Below are 14,616 nucleotides of genomic sequence, written 5' to 3' on the forward strand. Positions count from 1 at the left end.
CCTGCCTGTGCCCTGCCTGTGCCCTGCCTGTGCCCTGCCTGTGCCCTCCCTGTGCCCTGCCTGCACACGGGGCCCTGCCTGTGCCCTGCCTGTGCCTGGGGACCCTGCCTGTGCCCTGCCTGTGCCCTGCCTGTGCCTGGGGACCCTGCCTGTGCCCTGCCTGTGCCCTGCCTGCACACGGGGCCCTGCCCGTGCCCTGCCTGTGCCCTGCCTGTGCCCTCCCTGTGCCCTGCCTGCACACGGGGCCCTGCCTGCGCCCTGCCTGTGCCTGGGGACCCTGCCTGTGCCCTGCCTGTGCCCTGCCTGCACACGGGGCCCTGCCTGCTGGCACTCTCTGCCAGCCCTGCCTGGCCACCGCTTGGCCCATGGTGACAGCAGCGTGTGGGAAAACCAGCGTGGCCTTGTGAGTGCTCAGCTGAGGCCTTGAGGAGGGAGTTTTTGGGATGCTGATGGTGACAAGGAAGGGGATGAGGATGTGGACGAGGACAGGCAGCCTGTGCTGGTGTCTCATGGCTGCTGGGCAGGAGCTAAGGGGAAAGGTGCTGAAGCCCTGCCCAACCCAGCCGGACCAGGATTTCTGGCTGTGGCACTGGCCCAGTGAGTGTGGCAGCGCCATCCCACACAGCTCGGGAGGTTCTGGTGGCCCTGGTGTGCCACCACGCAGGAGGGTGGGTGTCACTGGCTCTGAGCTGGGATCTCCCCGGCTGAATGGGAAAGTCACTGTGGGCAGGAGGTTGCCAGGACTCTGTGGGTGCCCTCAGAGGACACACCCCATGGCTGGCAGAAGGCTCCCAGGAAGCCCCAGGCTTTGGGGCTGCCCCTGCTGACTTAGGGGCTGATGTTTGTGCCCCTGGCAGGCATCAGTAGCAGTTGTTGAATCTCCATGATTCAAACCTGACCCCATTTTGGGGTGCTGCCCTGCCTCTATGGTAACCTGAAGCCCATTTTGGGGTGCTGCCCCATCTCTGGGCTAACCCTGACCCCATTTTGGGGTGCTGCCCTGCCTCTATGGCAATCCCGATCTCCTCTTGGGGTGCTGCCCGACCTCCAGGCCAACCCTGACCTTATTTTGGGGCGATGCCCCATCCCTACCGTAACCCCGACCCCGTTTTGTGCCGCTGCCTCCTTTCCGTGGTAACCCCCCCGCCCCCACTTCCTGTCCTTTTGGGGGTGATCCCCCCATCTCCATGGAAACCCCGACCCCGTTTCGGGGCGCTGCCCGTTCCCATGGTAACCCCGTCGCCGCCGGGCGGGAAGGGGCGGGCGGCAGCGGGAGGCGGCGGCGGCGGGAGGCGGCGGGAGGCGGCGGGAGCGCGGCCCCGCTCCCGGCCCCGCTCCCGGCCCCGCTCCCGGCCCCGCTCCGGGCCCCCGGCGCGGCCCCGCACGGTCCCGGGGGCGCCGCTCGGTGCCGGGGCAGCCGCTGGGTGCCGGAGGACGCGGCCGGGCCGCGATGTCGGACCCGAGCTGCTGGGGAGCCGCCCCGCCCGGTTACCGGGGCCAGCGGGCGGCCGGCGCCCTCCTCCAGCGCTCCAAGAGGTACCGGCGACCGCCACCGGCACCGGGGGCACCGGCGGGAGGGGCTCGGGGTGGGGAGCGGGGTGCGTGGTTTGGGGGGGGGGGTCAGCGGGGATGATCGGGGTGTGTGGTTTGGGGGGGTCAGCGGGGGTGATCGGGGTCCGTGGTTTGGGGGGGTCAGCGGGGGTGATCGGGGTGTGTGGTTTGGGGGGTTCACCGGGGAATGCAGCAGGGTGCGTGGTTTGGGGGGTTTGGGGGGGTTCAGCGGGGGTGATCGGGGTGCGTGGTTTGGGGGGGTTCAGCGGGGATGATCGGGGTGCGTGGTTTGGGGGTGACAGGACACGCCACCGTGCACGGGCGGTGGGCAGCGCTGTGCGTGACTGGGTGGGGGGATGTGTCTTTGCACACGTGGTGTGTGGGTTTGGGGGTCCTTACACGGCGGGGGCTCCCTGGGTGTGGGTTTTTGGGGGTCCAGAACGTGTGGTCTGGAGTGTGGGGTTTGGGGTGGCGTTTTGGCACCTGGGAGGCACAATGGGGTGTGTGGTTTGGGGGGTCTGTGTGCATCGTGGGATGCTTGGTTTGGGAGGGGCAGCAATGCATGGGGAGGTGGGCGCCAGGCTGTGTGATGTGGGGGGGCTGTGCACTAGGGCGTGTGGTTTTTGGGGGAGTCTCAGTCTGGGGGATTTGGAGGGGCTATGCACCACAGCTGCATCTTTTTGGGGCACCCTCCAGATGCCGAGTGTGGCGGGGTGGGGTGGGCTGTGCAGCGTTGGGTGGGTTGGTTGGGACCCCAGTGCCACAGGGGATGTGGGGTTTAGCATTCCAGGGCATTAGGGGATGTTTTGGGGTGCTCTGTACCTGTCCTTGGTGTGTGTGGGTTTGGCAGGGGTGTCTTACGTGTTAGAGGGGGGGACACACACCCTTGTGACCCCCTGAGCCAAGGTGGACACTGCTGATGGGATAGATCCCATGTGGCACATGGCCTGAGCCAGTGAGGATCCCCAGGGTGCCTGGAGGGGTGGGAAGGGGCCAGAACTCCCACCCTCTTTGTTAGCAGGGCTGGGGGGTGCATAAATGGGGTGCAGTGGGGCTGCCCTGCCTCTCCAGCTGCAAGGCCAGGCCTGACCCAGGCAGGCTGGTGGGACACGTCCCCAAGGAGGGGGACAGGAGGTGCAGAACATCTGCTGAGCCCCCCGGGTGTGGGTGGTGGAGGCTGGGACCTCCCTCCAGCAGGTTTGGGGTGCTGTAGCTGGCCCAGGCATCAAACCCTGGCAGGGCTTTGTGTGACTGAGGTGTTTAATGGGTGCGGAGGCAGAGCAGAGAGATTCCCATTGTTGCTGTCTCTCAGTGTCAGTGTGAGCTGGCACAAAGCAACACGGTTGCTTAGCAAAGGTATCCATCCCATCCCAGCCTGGGAAGGCTCACCTGGGTTGTGGGAATTCCCGCTCCCAGAGCAGGAGGATGGGCAAGGAGGGCCTTTAATAATTAAGAAAAGACGTTGGATGGGGTTTTCCAATCTGGGGTGGCCAAGCCGGGGGGGTCTGGGGGAGATGTGTAATTGGAAAGATGATCTAGGCAGTCATCTGTCTCCAGCTGAGCGTGATGAGGCTGTAATTCTCGTGAAGGGCAGAGGATTTGCTCTTCTTTCATTGGTATTCCTAGAATCCACGGTGAGGACTGGTCTGGCCTATTTAACAGAAAGCATATGATGTTATTTAGTGGGATTAAGAGGTTGGAGGGATCCTAATTTCCCGTGGGGGATGTGGAGATGGCCAGTGCAGGGCAGAGGAGGCGGTGGTTCGATGCTGACAGGGTTCTCCTTCTCCATGGATGGCTGTTCACACCTCAAACAGCACAGGAACACAGCCCAGCAAACCTAACAGGTACAATTTCCTACCCACCACCGGGAACCCGCGGAGCAGGGACGTGCAGGGACGCACCCCAGGGTGCTGGGCAGGTTCTTGAGGCTTTTTTTGCAGTGCAAAGAAATAAATAAGTCTATTCGCAACTTGTTACCCTGTGATTCCCTTTGAGGATTTAGGATTTTGCTCTTGGGAGGTGCCTGATGTGTTGCTTGGTGCTCCAGGGTGGGTTCATAGGAGCACCCACAGTGCTTTAGGCTGGGGTGGGATGAGGGTGTGGCGGGGTCTGTGCCAGGCAGCGTGTTGCATTTCACTGTCCAGACCCTGGTCCTCATCCCAGCCCCATTCCAGCCCTGTCCCAGCCCCATCCCTGGGGGCAGCTGAGTTCCGTGCTGTCACAAGTCATGGAGGACACATGTCATGAAGAAACTTGGGATGCAGCTGCTTGGTTCAGCGGGTTTCAAAGTTAAACATGAATTTATCCCACTGGAAAGCAATTTTTTTTCCCAGGATGTGGTGATCCATGGCACTTCCCCAAATCTCCAGGCGCATTGGAGCTGTTGGGGGATATGGAGCCAGCAGGGAAGGGAGCTGGGAGCACAGACACGTGCTCTCAGTCACGCAGCAGGAGCGGAGCCGCCTGCTCTGCCCTTTGAGATTGTGCCTGCTCCCTTATCACCGTCCCACCCCGCCCTGCTCCCTCCACCCCGCACCCACTTTGTCCCAAACCTGCTCTTTTCCTCCTGGGATTCACCTGCCTGCAGTGCCCAGCACCACGCTGGCATCTGCCCCACGGCGCTCGGATGTCCTGGCAAGATTTAGGGACGGATCCTGTGGGAGAGCAGCGGGACCTGCAGCCCCTTTGTGCTCTTCCCTGCCTGGCCCTCGGTGTTCCACAGCCCTGGCCCCGAGCCACCCATCCCTGCTCGCCCGGATCCTGGCAGAGCCGTCTGCCAGGGGAGCGTCGTGCCGTGCAGCCGCATCCTGGGAGCTCCCCGGGAGCTGCTCACGGTACCCAGCCCCAGCTCAAGGAGTGCTGGGACAACGCTCTCAGGCCCAGCGTGCAGGGCCAGGAGTTGGACTCGATGATCCTTGTGGATCCCTTCCAACTTCAGGACACTCTGGGCTTCAGTGGAGCTGCCAGGTTCTGCTCCAGCTCCTGCCCCTGGACATCCCGTGCCGAGGCCGGGTGCTGCTGCGGTGCCAGTTCCCCCTCCCGAAGGCTGACACACAATTTTGCTCCAGGCTTTGGGGTCACGCAGGCTGTCACACGCTTTCCATATCCCTTGAAACGAGTTCTGGATGGCGGCAGCAGCGCCACGGCCAAGGCAGCCTCAGCCCGAGCAGCGCGGGAGCTGCTGACAGCGATTTTCCACTCCATTTTTGGTACAAACGTGCAATTAGGCGATGGAGGCAGAGCGGGCAGCGGCCCCGGTGCCTGCCATGGGGCTCGGCAGCTGTCTGTGCCCTGGAGCTGGTTTCTAGCCCGAGGTTTCCGTGCGGGAAGGATGGGAAGCAGCTGGAGATGATGTGTCAGGCGCAGGGGGGTCGCAGTGGCGCAAGATGGTTGTGGGAGCGAGGGTGGAGCGCGGAAACAGGAAACCTCGGCCTCGCTCTGTGGCACCGTTACTGCAACTTGCTTCACTAAAGGTTTGTTTTCACTTCCAAAATGAAAGCGAGGGAGGAGAGGTGAGAGCCTGGGCTGTCCCCTCTGCAGGACACAGAGGTGGTCCCTGTGGCAGGGCTGCCAGGGGAGCGGTGTCAGAGCTGGCAGCTCTCTGCAGCCCTCCTGGCTCCCCAACCTCTTCCTGCGCCGCTGCGGTGCCGGGGCAGGGCTGCTCACGCTGCCTCAGTTTCCCATCCGGCGCACGGGGCTGGCAGCAGCCGAGGCTGTGGGTTCTGGCTGAGAGTTTGCAGCTCTGCTTGGGGTTCAAGCCTGTGTTTATGTGAGAAAATCAAACACTGGAGGCAGGAAAGAGAGTAGGGTTAGATGGGGTGTTGGGTGTTGGGCAGGAATTGTTCCCTGGGAGGGCAGTGAGGCCCTGGCACAGGGTGCCCAGAGCAGCTGGGGCTGCCCCTGGATCCCTGGCAGTGCCCAAGGCCAGGCTGGACAGGGCTTGGAGTAACCTGGGATGGTGGCAGGCATCCGTGCCCATGGCAGGATGAAGTGATCTTAAAGTTCCTTCCCAACCCCAACCATTCTGGGGTTCTGTGATTCCAGGAAGGGGCAGATGGTCAGGGAAGGGAAGGTTTCTGTCTCCCCCCAACATCGGGCTCAGCCCAGGTGCTGAGAGGGAACCTCAGCCCTCCAGGGTCACCGCAGCTCCAGGTGAGCTCAGACACACAGGATGACTGTCCTGGGGGACACCCAGAGACCCCGCATCCAGGATGCAGGGAGGTGCAGAGGAGGGGTTTGGGGGGCCCCAAGCAGCTTCCCTGGTGGCAGAGACCTTCAAAAGAGTGGGGGCTCCTGGTCTGAGCTCCACTAAAACCAGAGCAGGAGGAGCCCCGAAGGGGAGAGATGCCAAAGGGAAGTGAGGGGTGCTGGATGTCGGGTGTGCAGCTCTGTCCGTGTGTGTGTAGCTCTGTCCATGTGTGTGCAGCTCTGTCCATGCGTGTACAGCTTTCTTCATGTGTGTGCAGCTTTCTTCATGTGTGTGCAGCTCTGTCCATGTGTCTGGAGCTCTGTCCATATGTGTGCAGCTCTGTCCATGCATGTAGAGCTCTGTCCATGGATCTGGAGCTCTGTCCATGTGTCTGGAGCTCTGTCCATGTGTGTGCAGCTCTGTCCATCTGTGTAGAGCTCTGTCCATGGATCTGGAGCTCTCTCCATCTGTACAGAGCTCTGTCCATGTGTGTGCAGCTGTGTCCATGCATGGACAGAGCTCTGTCCATGTGTCTGGAGCTCTGTCCACATGTGTGCAGCTCTGTCCATCTGTGTAAAACTCTGTCCATGTGTCTGGAGCTCTGTCCACATGTGTGCAGCTCTGTCCATCTGTGTAAAGCTCTGTCCATGTATCTGGAGCTCTGTCCATGTGTCTGGAGCTCTGTCCATGCATGTAGAGCTCAGTCCATGGATCTGGAGCTCTGTCCACATGTGTGCAGCTCTGACTGCACCTTGGCTGTCCATCAGTGTCTTGTACACCCACCTGGAGGTACCTGTTGTGAGTCACTGTCCTTTACACCCTGGATGCCACATCTGCCACTTCCCTCTGTTTTCGGGATCCGTGGAGAATCCCTTCTCTTCCAGCTCACCCCCTGGGTGCTGTGGGTGTTCGTGACCGTGGTGTGATGTTGAAAGCTGTCCTTTCATTGGTAGCATCTGTGTGGGTTCCTGTTCCCAGCTCGGTGAGGAAACTCGGTGTCTCTGCGGAATCTGCAGCCTGAGGAAGCGGAAACAGGGGAAGGGGAGGGCTGTCCTCGTGCCTGAGCCTCTGCTCTGTGCCGTGGATATCTGCAGTTTCCTCTTGGCAGAGTGAGGGAGAACTCAACTGAGCCCATGGTGTTTTAAACGGGGTTGAAATGTGGGAGTGGGGTACGACAGGAGTGGGGAGCAGCAGCGGGAATTTTTGAGGCTGAGCCACTCTTGCAAAGCAGCCTTGGACTCAGGGCTGAAAGGAAAGGAAAACCAAAATTCCTGTGAGGATGGAAGCCTTGTGAGCTGGGAGGGTGGGAGTGGAGATGGGGATGTGAAGATCCAGCACTTGTGGATGTGGCCTTGCAGAGGTGTTCTGTGGGATGCTGGGCTGTGGCACCAGGATGGGATTTTTGGGGAATTTTGGGGTGTCAGGGTGCTGGTGCTGCTTTTCACCTGGTGCTGGTGCACGTGGCTCCCTCCTGCTGCCAGACAGAGCACAGCCCAGCTGGGGCAAAATTCCCACAAATTCCTGGTGACACTGCAGTCTCAGGGGGTTGGGACTGTCCTCTCTGCTGTGACATGGGGACCACCAAGGGCAGGGAGATTTATAGGAACTGGGGGCATTTTCCATGCACTGGAGCAGGTCAGGTTGTGGCTGCTTCGCATCTCCACTGCTTCCTCCTTTTACATCCCTTTTTCTATTCCTGCTGGGGCTATTGCCCAAGGGGCCTCCTGCCTCTGACCTCTCCAGCGAGCCAAAACCAGAAGTGGGACTTTGCTGGGACAGTTCTTTGTTAAAAATAGCCCTGTCTGCCCATCTCCAGCAGTGCTGGGCTGGGGAATGGATCTTCCCTGTGGCAGGAGATCTGTAATCAGTGGGGTGACAGCAGCCGTGTTCCCTGGCACAGGAATTCATGTGCAAGCAGATATTTATGTGCCTGAGCCTATCCAGCTCTGGCTGTTGTGGATTCCCTAAATTAATTCCCTCTCTTTCTTCCCCAGTTGCCGAAGCAGCAACAGGAAGAGTTTAGTGGTGGGCACCCCCTCTCCGACCCTCTCACGGCCTCTCTCCCCCCTCTCCGTGCCAACAGGTAAGGGATTATCCCAGTGGATGGTTCAGCATCTCCCAAAATTACCCAAATATTTTGCAGGGCTTCAGCACCCTGTTAGCAGCAGTGGACTGGCTCCAGGTGCCTCCTCCAGGGGAGAAATAGGTTGGGAAGTGCCTGAAACACTTTCCCTTGAAGGAGCAGCCCGAAGCACTCTGGACATTGTACTGGGGTGGGTTTTGGGATGAATTTTCCCCCTTTCTCCCTGCAGCTGGGAGCAGTCCCTTGGACAGCCCACGGAACTTCTCTGCCAGCACCTCCATCAACTTCCCCTTCGCTCGCAGGTGAGCTCGCAACCCCAGCCCCAGAGCAGCAAATATTCACTTGTAAAGGTCATTCCCCCTCCAGGGAACTGTTCTGTTGATCTCAAGTGACTTGTTTTGCTTTTATTTTTGCTTTTCTTCTGCCTGCTTTCTGGCCTGGTGGTGTTTCCTCTGCCATGACTGGTTCCTCCCAACACCCCAGCCATGCTCCTCGGACTGACAGGCAAGTACCAGGGAAGGGCATGGGCTGCATTTTGGGGGGGTGTTTGCTCCACATCATCAGGGACCTTTTTTTCTAAGTGTTCAAGGCCAAGCTGGACAGGACTTGGAGCAACCTGGTGAAGGGGAAGGTGTCTGCACATGGCAGGGAGTGGGACTGGGTCTTTGAGGTCCTTTCCAATGCAAGCCCATCTGGGACTCTGTGATTCTCTGTTTGCATCCCTGTGTGGGGAATTTTGCACCAGAACTGGGCTCCCTGCAGCCCTGGGACCAGAAATGTCTCTGTTCCCATCACACCACCCCTGGCCGTGTGTTCAGCCCCATCTCAGACTCCTGATGGGTTTTCAGAAGATGTCCAGGGATGGATGCTCATCCAGGTCCCCACAGAGGCAGATTTTGCTGCATCCCCTCCCCGGCCCATGCCCTGTTTAACTAATTAATTAATTGCACCCCTGGAGGGCGGGTGGCTGATTTTAACCCATCGATCCTCGCGTGGAAACAAGCCCGAGGCTCCCGGGGGGTTTGCACACTTGTAACAGAGGGAGCAGCCAGGCTGTGGGGTCAGGAGTTTGCGAGTGCTGGAGCTGGATGTGGCTCCCTGCCAGCTCCTGCTGTCCTTGACCCCACAAGGGAAATGGCAGTGGGAGGTGAAGGGCCTTGTCTTGACCTGGACGTGTCCCCATCCCTTGGACACATCCCCAGGAGGAAGCATTGGCCTGCGTATGAGCAGTTCCCTTCCTGTTTATGGCCAGGCTCTGCTCCCCGGCGCCTGCTGTCTCAGGATGAGTCTTTGGGAATCCCAGTTTCTCACCAAGAAAACTCCCAGCAGGCTGAATTTTGCTCTAATTAAAAATCAGACTCTTGCAGGCTTTTTTTTTTTTTGTTTTGCCCTGTGTGAAATGGATTCAATAGAGCCCCAGCTCTGTCCCTTTGCAGTGACCCTGCTGCCTGCCACTGTCCCTGCAACAGCCCCCCTCACCTGCAAACCCCTTCTTTCACCCCATTTCAGTCCATTCTGGAAAGGGGTTTCAGGGCTTTATTCCTCAAGCCACGCCTGTGTCCTGTTGCCCAGCTTTTGGCTCTGATGTTGTTGATTTGCATTTAGCTGTTGGGTTTTTCCCCTGGGTGTGATTGCTGTGTTTGCACTGGCAGGGCTGATGGCAGAAGGTGGTCACTGGCTTCGTTACCCTCCTCTGGCTATGGGACCAACACCCCCAGCTCCACGGTCTCGGTAACATTTGCTTTCTCATGGTTGCAGATGATAAGATCCTAAACCCCCTGATTTTTGGTGGAATGCCTCCCAAGCTCCATGGTGCTGGGCTCTAAAGGGCCATGTGCTTTAGCTGCACCCTGCTTCCCAAATGAGCTTTTAAGAAAGTCATAAGGCTTGGCTGTGGGCTTGCAGCACCCCTGGGGGTTACAGTGTCCCATCAGAGCATCTCTGGGTTAACTTCATCCCTGGGGTTACAGCATCCCTGGGAGTTACTGTGTCCTAGGGTTACAGTGTTCCTGGCAGTTACAGCATCCCTGGGCATCGGAGCATCCCTGGGAGTTACAGCATCCCTGGGATTTACAGCATCCCTGGGAGTTAGAGCATCCCATGACATCACAGCATCCCTGGGGTTACAGCATCCCTGGGGTTAATGCATCCCTGGGAGTTACAGCATCCCATGACATCACAGCATCCCTGGGAGTTACAGCACCCCTGGGAGTTATTGTGTCCTAGGGTTACAGTATTCCTGGGGTTACAGCATCCCAGGACATCAGAGCATCTCTGGGGTTACAGCATCCCTGGGTGTGACAGGACTGAGCGTCCTGGGATGCTGGAGTTACAAGGGATGGGGCTCAGTGGAGCTGAACTGAGTGGGAGAATGGGGGATTTTGGGCTGGCAGTGAGCAGTGCAGACCTCCCCAGTCTGCTCCTGTCCACATTTCACACTCCCAAGCCCACCCCATGCTGCCTGCCAGTGTTTCCAGCCTCCTAAGAGGATAATTCCCTCACGGGCTCGCTCACCGCCGGGAGGCACGGCCCCGTCACTGATCTCCTTCATCCCTCTCTCTCTCCCCAGTCATCTTCATCCTCCCAGGAGCGCCTGCACCAGCTGCCGTACCAGCCCACCGCCGACGAGCTGCATTTCCTTTCTAAGCATTTCCGCAGTACGGAGAGCGTCACGGACGAGGAGGGCAGGCACTCGCCCTGCCTGCGCCCCCGATCCCGCAGCCTCAGGTGGGAGCGAGCTCCCAGACAATGCTGTCCTGGTTTGGAAAGACAGGTGGTTGCTTGAGGAAGGCAGGAGCCTCCCCTGAAATGGAAAATGTAAACCCCCTCCCTCTGAATTATTAGAATTTTGAAATTAAGGGGCTCTCAGGCAAGGATATGGGAATAGGAATAGCAGTTCTTTACTAGGAAAACTAAAAATACAAATGCAATAGTACAAACAAACAAAAACAAAAAAACCCGAAGCACTGCCAGAGTCAGAACAGGCCCTGACCCCCTGTGTGTCAGGGGGGTGGCAGCAGTGCCATTCCATGGTGGCTCAGCCCTCCTGCAGGGCCAACTGTGCTTCTGCTGGAGCAGGGATCCTGCACAAGGGGGGAGTTTTCCTCTGAAGCTCCAGGGCTGCTGGAGATGGGCCTGGAATTCCTCTGGGAATGCAGGGCAGGAGAAAGCTGCTCCTCTGGGAATGCAGGGCAGGAGAAAGCTGCTCCTGTGGGAATGCAGGGCAGGAGAAAGCTGCTCCTCTGGCAATGCAGTGGCAAAGGCTGCTGTGCTGTTCCAGGCTCAGATTGGATCCAGGTGGGAATGCTTGGCTCCTGCCCTGGGCAGAGCATCTCCCCATGGATGATGGAATTTGATCAGCCATGCAGGGACACTCAGTGGCCATGGACAGCAGAGATCTCCTGGAGGGAGGGTTGGCTGTGGGAGAGATAAAGAAAACTGCCCCATGGACAGAGAGAACTGCCCCAGCTCTGACAGATGGCAACAGAACACAGACCCCCGTTTCCAACCTAAGACAAATGCACTGGGCATTTGTGGGCTGGAGAGAGGAAAATTTGGAGAAGGCATTGAGCCAGTGGCCATAGCGTTGTGTGAGCTGACCCTCAGTTGTACCTGCTGAGCTCCACCTTGCTGAGCCCCCCACATTGCCCAGCACCAGAGGCTCGTGCTTTTTGCCGGGGATGTTTTGGTTAAATCCTCTTTTCCCTCTGAAAAATCTCTGACCCTCTTTGCTACCAGAGGCAGAACCACAGCCTTGTGTGTTGCTGGCTGAAATTTCATTAAAATCAGATTAATTATCTGACAGGGGTTTGTAGGTGGTGAGATTTTCACCAAGGAGATGCCAGTTCTGCACAGCAAAGACTGGGGCAGAGCTGGGGCTGGTTTTAATCACAACGTTTATTATTTTATAGTGGTTAATGAGTTGCTGGCTGCTCCTGCAACTTGCTTTGCATAACGGGATCACCAAGCAGAGCCCTGAGAGGGGCAGTGTTGGGTGAGGGAAGGAGGAAAACTGTGTTTAATGAAGGTTGCTGTGTCCACCACGAGGTTTGGTTGCATTTTTTGTTTGCTGGTGAGCTGCAAAAATGGCAACGATGGCAAGAAATTGTGGAATCCCGAGGAAGGGAAAGATGAGCTCGTTCTTCAAAGCTGGGTAGATGATGGAACATCCAAAACCCCTCAGTTCTGGATTTCCAAGTGACTTGCATTTGGGGGCCTGGGTTAAGCCTCCCTAGACCACATCCCAGGCACCTCCAGTGTCTGGGATGCTGCTGGGAGTGCTGGCCCAGGGCTGGTGGCTCCACTTGGATGAGTTTGAACCACTTGGAACCAGGCGTTAGGAGGAGGGACCAAATTGCTCTCCAGGTGTCGTGGCTATTTGCACAGTTGTGGACGCCTTGACCCTCGTAACGCCGCCCTTCTCCTCCCTCTGCAGCCCTGGACGGACGAGCGGAACGTTTGATAATGAGGTGGTGATGATGAACCATGTCTACAAGGAGAGGTTCCCCAAGGTAAGGGCCAGGACTTGGGGGATGAGCGTGTTGGTGCCTCCATGGCATCCTGGCAGCGCCTTCTCCTCCCTGTGGGAGTATGGAATGCATGGGTAGATCATTGGGGGGTGTTGGGGACACTGGAGACACAACAGACCTGTGGTTTGTTATCCACACAAGTGCCCTGTCACACAAGCAGGCAGAGGTCTTTGGAGACTTTGGTGGAGCTTTTGCAATCTGTTGGAAGCTGGTTCCCGGGGGGAGCCTTGATATAGATGTGGATATTTGGGCTGCAGGAGGTGGTGGGATGAGATTCTGGATGGTCAAACCCAGTGCAGGAGGTAGGATGAGATCGTGGATGGTCAAATCGAATGCAGGAGGTGGTAGGATGAGATCCTGACTGGTAAAAACCAGTGCAGGAGGTGGTAGGATGAGATCCTGACTGGTAAAACCCAGTGCAGGAGGTGGTGGGTTGAGATCCTGGCTGGTAAAAACCAGTGCAGAAGGTGGTAGGATGAGATCCTGACTGTTAAAAACCAGTGCAGAAGGTGGTAGGATGAGATCCTGACTGATAAAAACCAGTGCAGAAGGTGGTAGGATGAGATCCTGACTGATAAAAACCAGTACAGGAGGTGGTGGGATGAGACCCTGACTGATAAAAACCAGTGCAGGAGGTGGTGGGTTGAGGTCCTGGCTGGCCAAACCCAGTCCAGGATGTAGGATGAGATCCTGGCTGGCCAAAGCCATGGCATGGGGACGTGTGTTCCTGGCCATCACCATCCACTCTGCCTTGCAGGCCACAGCCCAGATGGAGGAGCGGCTGCAGGACACCATCACAAACTTCTCCCCGAGCAGCACCCTGCCCCTGGCTGATGGGGTGCTGGGCTTCATCCACCACCAGATCATCGAGCTGGCCCGAGACTGCCTGGCCAAGTCCCAGGGAGCTCTCATCACCTCCCGCTACTTCATGGAGCTGCAGGAGAAACTGGAGAAGATGCTCCGAGACGTGAGTACGGGGCAGTTCCCTGCCTGGTGCCACCTTGTGAGGCCACCAAGAGACACCTGGCTTCTGTCTCCATTCCCAACAGGCTCAGGAGCGTTCTGAGAGCGAGGAAGTGAAGTTCATTGATCAGCTGGTGAGGAAGCTGCTGATCATCATCTCCCGGCCTGCCCGACTTCTGGAGTGCCTGGTAAGACGTGGAAGCTCCTGTCTTGTCTTTCATGGTCTGTGCCAGCCCAGAGAGGAGGCAAAGCCTCCAGGATGCCCCTGGATCCCTGGAAGTGTCCAGGGCCAGGTTGGGTGGGGCTTGAAGCAGCCTGGGACGGTGGAAGCTGTCCCTGCCCATGGCAGAGTGTTGGAATGAGATTATCTTTAAGTTTCCTTCCAGCCCAAACCATTCTGTGACTCTCTGGTTTTCAGGTTTTTTTATCTTTTTTGGTTGATTTGCTGAATTTCTAAAGCAGTGACCTTGTGCTGGGGTTCCTGATGAAATTTTCATCTCCCTTAGTTTTCCTTCCAAGGCCAACTCACAGGGCTACATTTTTTTTTCCATCCCCCTTGACCTGGGGAATGATGGGGGAACGGTGCATCGGGGGCCTGTCCCCAGTTACAGGTGTCACCTGCAAGGCTTAGAGGAAAAGTTTAACTTTGCAAAATCTCTCTCCTCAACTGTGCTTGGTTTTCCCCATCCAGGAGTTCGACCCAGAGGAGTTTTACCATCTCCTGGAAGCTGCAGAAGGACATGCCAAAGTTGGGCAGGGAATAAAGACTGATATTCCCCGATACATCATCAGCCAACTGGGGCTCGTCAAGGACCCACTGGAGGGTAGGGAAGCACTTGGGCTGGGGGCTCTGAGGTCTGCAGCAGGATGTGGACTCCCAAATTGGCCACTGGTGATCACAACTGAGCACTGGGAGGTGTCAGGGAGCCCTGCAGGGCTGAGCTGGTGTCATGGCAGGGAGGTCACAGCAGGACCAGGACGATGGCCAAGTCCTTCTGGCCAGCCCCACATCCCTTATTATTGCTTCCAACACGTTCAGCAAAGCAGATTAAGCTCAAAAACACTTAATCCATGGCCCTGGGGGGGAAATCATAATCCCTGGAGAACGCAGGAATGACTATAGAAAAAAAAAAAAAGAATTATATAAATGTTTAACCTCATGTTGAACCTCTTAACGTCATGACCTGAATTTCTCCATACGACAGCTCGAGCAAAGCATGTGGCCAAATCCCCGCGGGGTCTCTGAGTTTGGGGGGAGAGTGGTTGGACAGGGGGTGATTTTGGTGGGTGTTGAGCAT

The 14,616-nt window shown here is 57.7% G+C and overlaps 1 protein-coding gene across 10 annotated transcripts in view; it reads left to right on the top strand.

Moving 5' to 3' along the window:
• The window catches only part of MAST3 (microtubule associated serine/threonine kinase 3), a 28,392-nt gene that overhangs the window by 5,733 nt on the left and 8,043 nt on the right, over positions 1-14,616 (top strand). For 8 of the 10 annotated variants that reach the window (XM_038163765.1, XM_038163761.1, XM_038163759.1 and 5 more), the window contains 9 exons: positions 7,738-7,826; positions 8,056-8,128; positions 8,310-8,330; positions 9,479-9,557; positions 10,396-10,553; positions 12,262-12,337; positions 13,113-13,322; positions 13,405-13,506; positions 14,010-14,142. In XM_038163765.1, coding sequence (XP_038019693.1) covers positions 7,738-7,826; positions 8,056-8,128; positions 8,310-8,330; positions 9,479-9,557; positions 10,396-10,553; positions 12,262-12,337; positions 13,113-13,322; positions 13,405-13,506; positions 14,010-14,142 — 941 coding nt within the window. Of the gene's footprint in view, positions 1-1,292; positions 1,537-2,315; positions 3,399-7,737; positions 7,827-8,055; positions 8,129-8,309; positions 8,331-9,478; positions 9,558-10,395; positions 10,554-12,261; positions 12,338-13,112; positions 13,323-13,404; positions 13,507-14,009; positions 14,143-14,616 lie in introns of those variants that run through there. The other 2 variants (XM_038163764.1, XM_038163766.1) reach the window with 2 other exon arrangements.

Source organism: Motacilla alba, chromosome 28 (genome assembly GCF_015832195.1).
Source record: "Motacilla alba alba isolate MOTALB_02 chromosome 28, Motacilla_alba_V1.0_pri, whole genome shotgun sequence".
In the NCBI taxonomy this organism is placed as follows: Eukaryota; Metazoa; Chordata; class Aves; order Passeriformes; family Motacillidae; genus Motacilla; species Motacilla alba.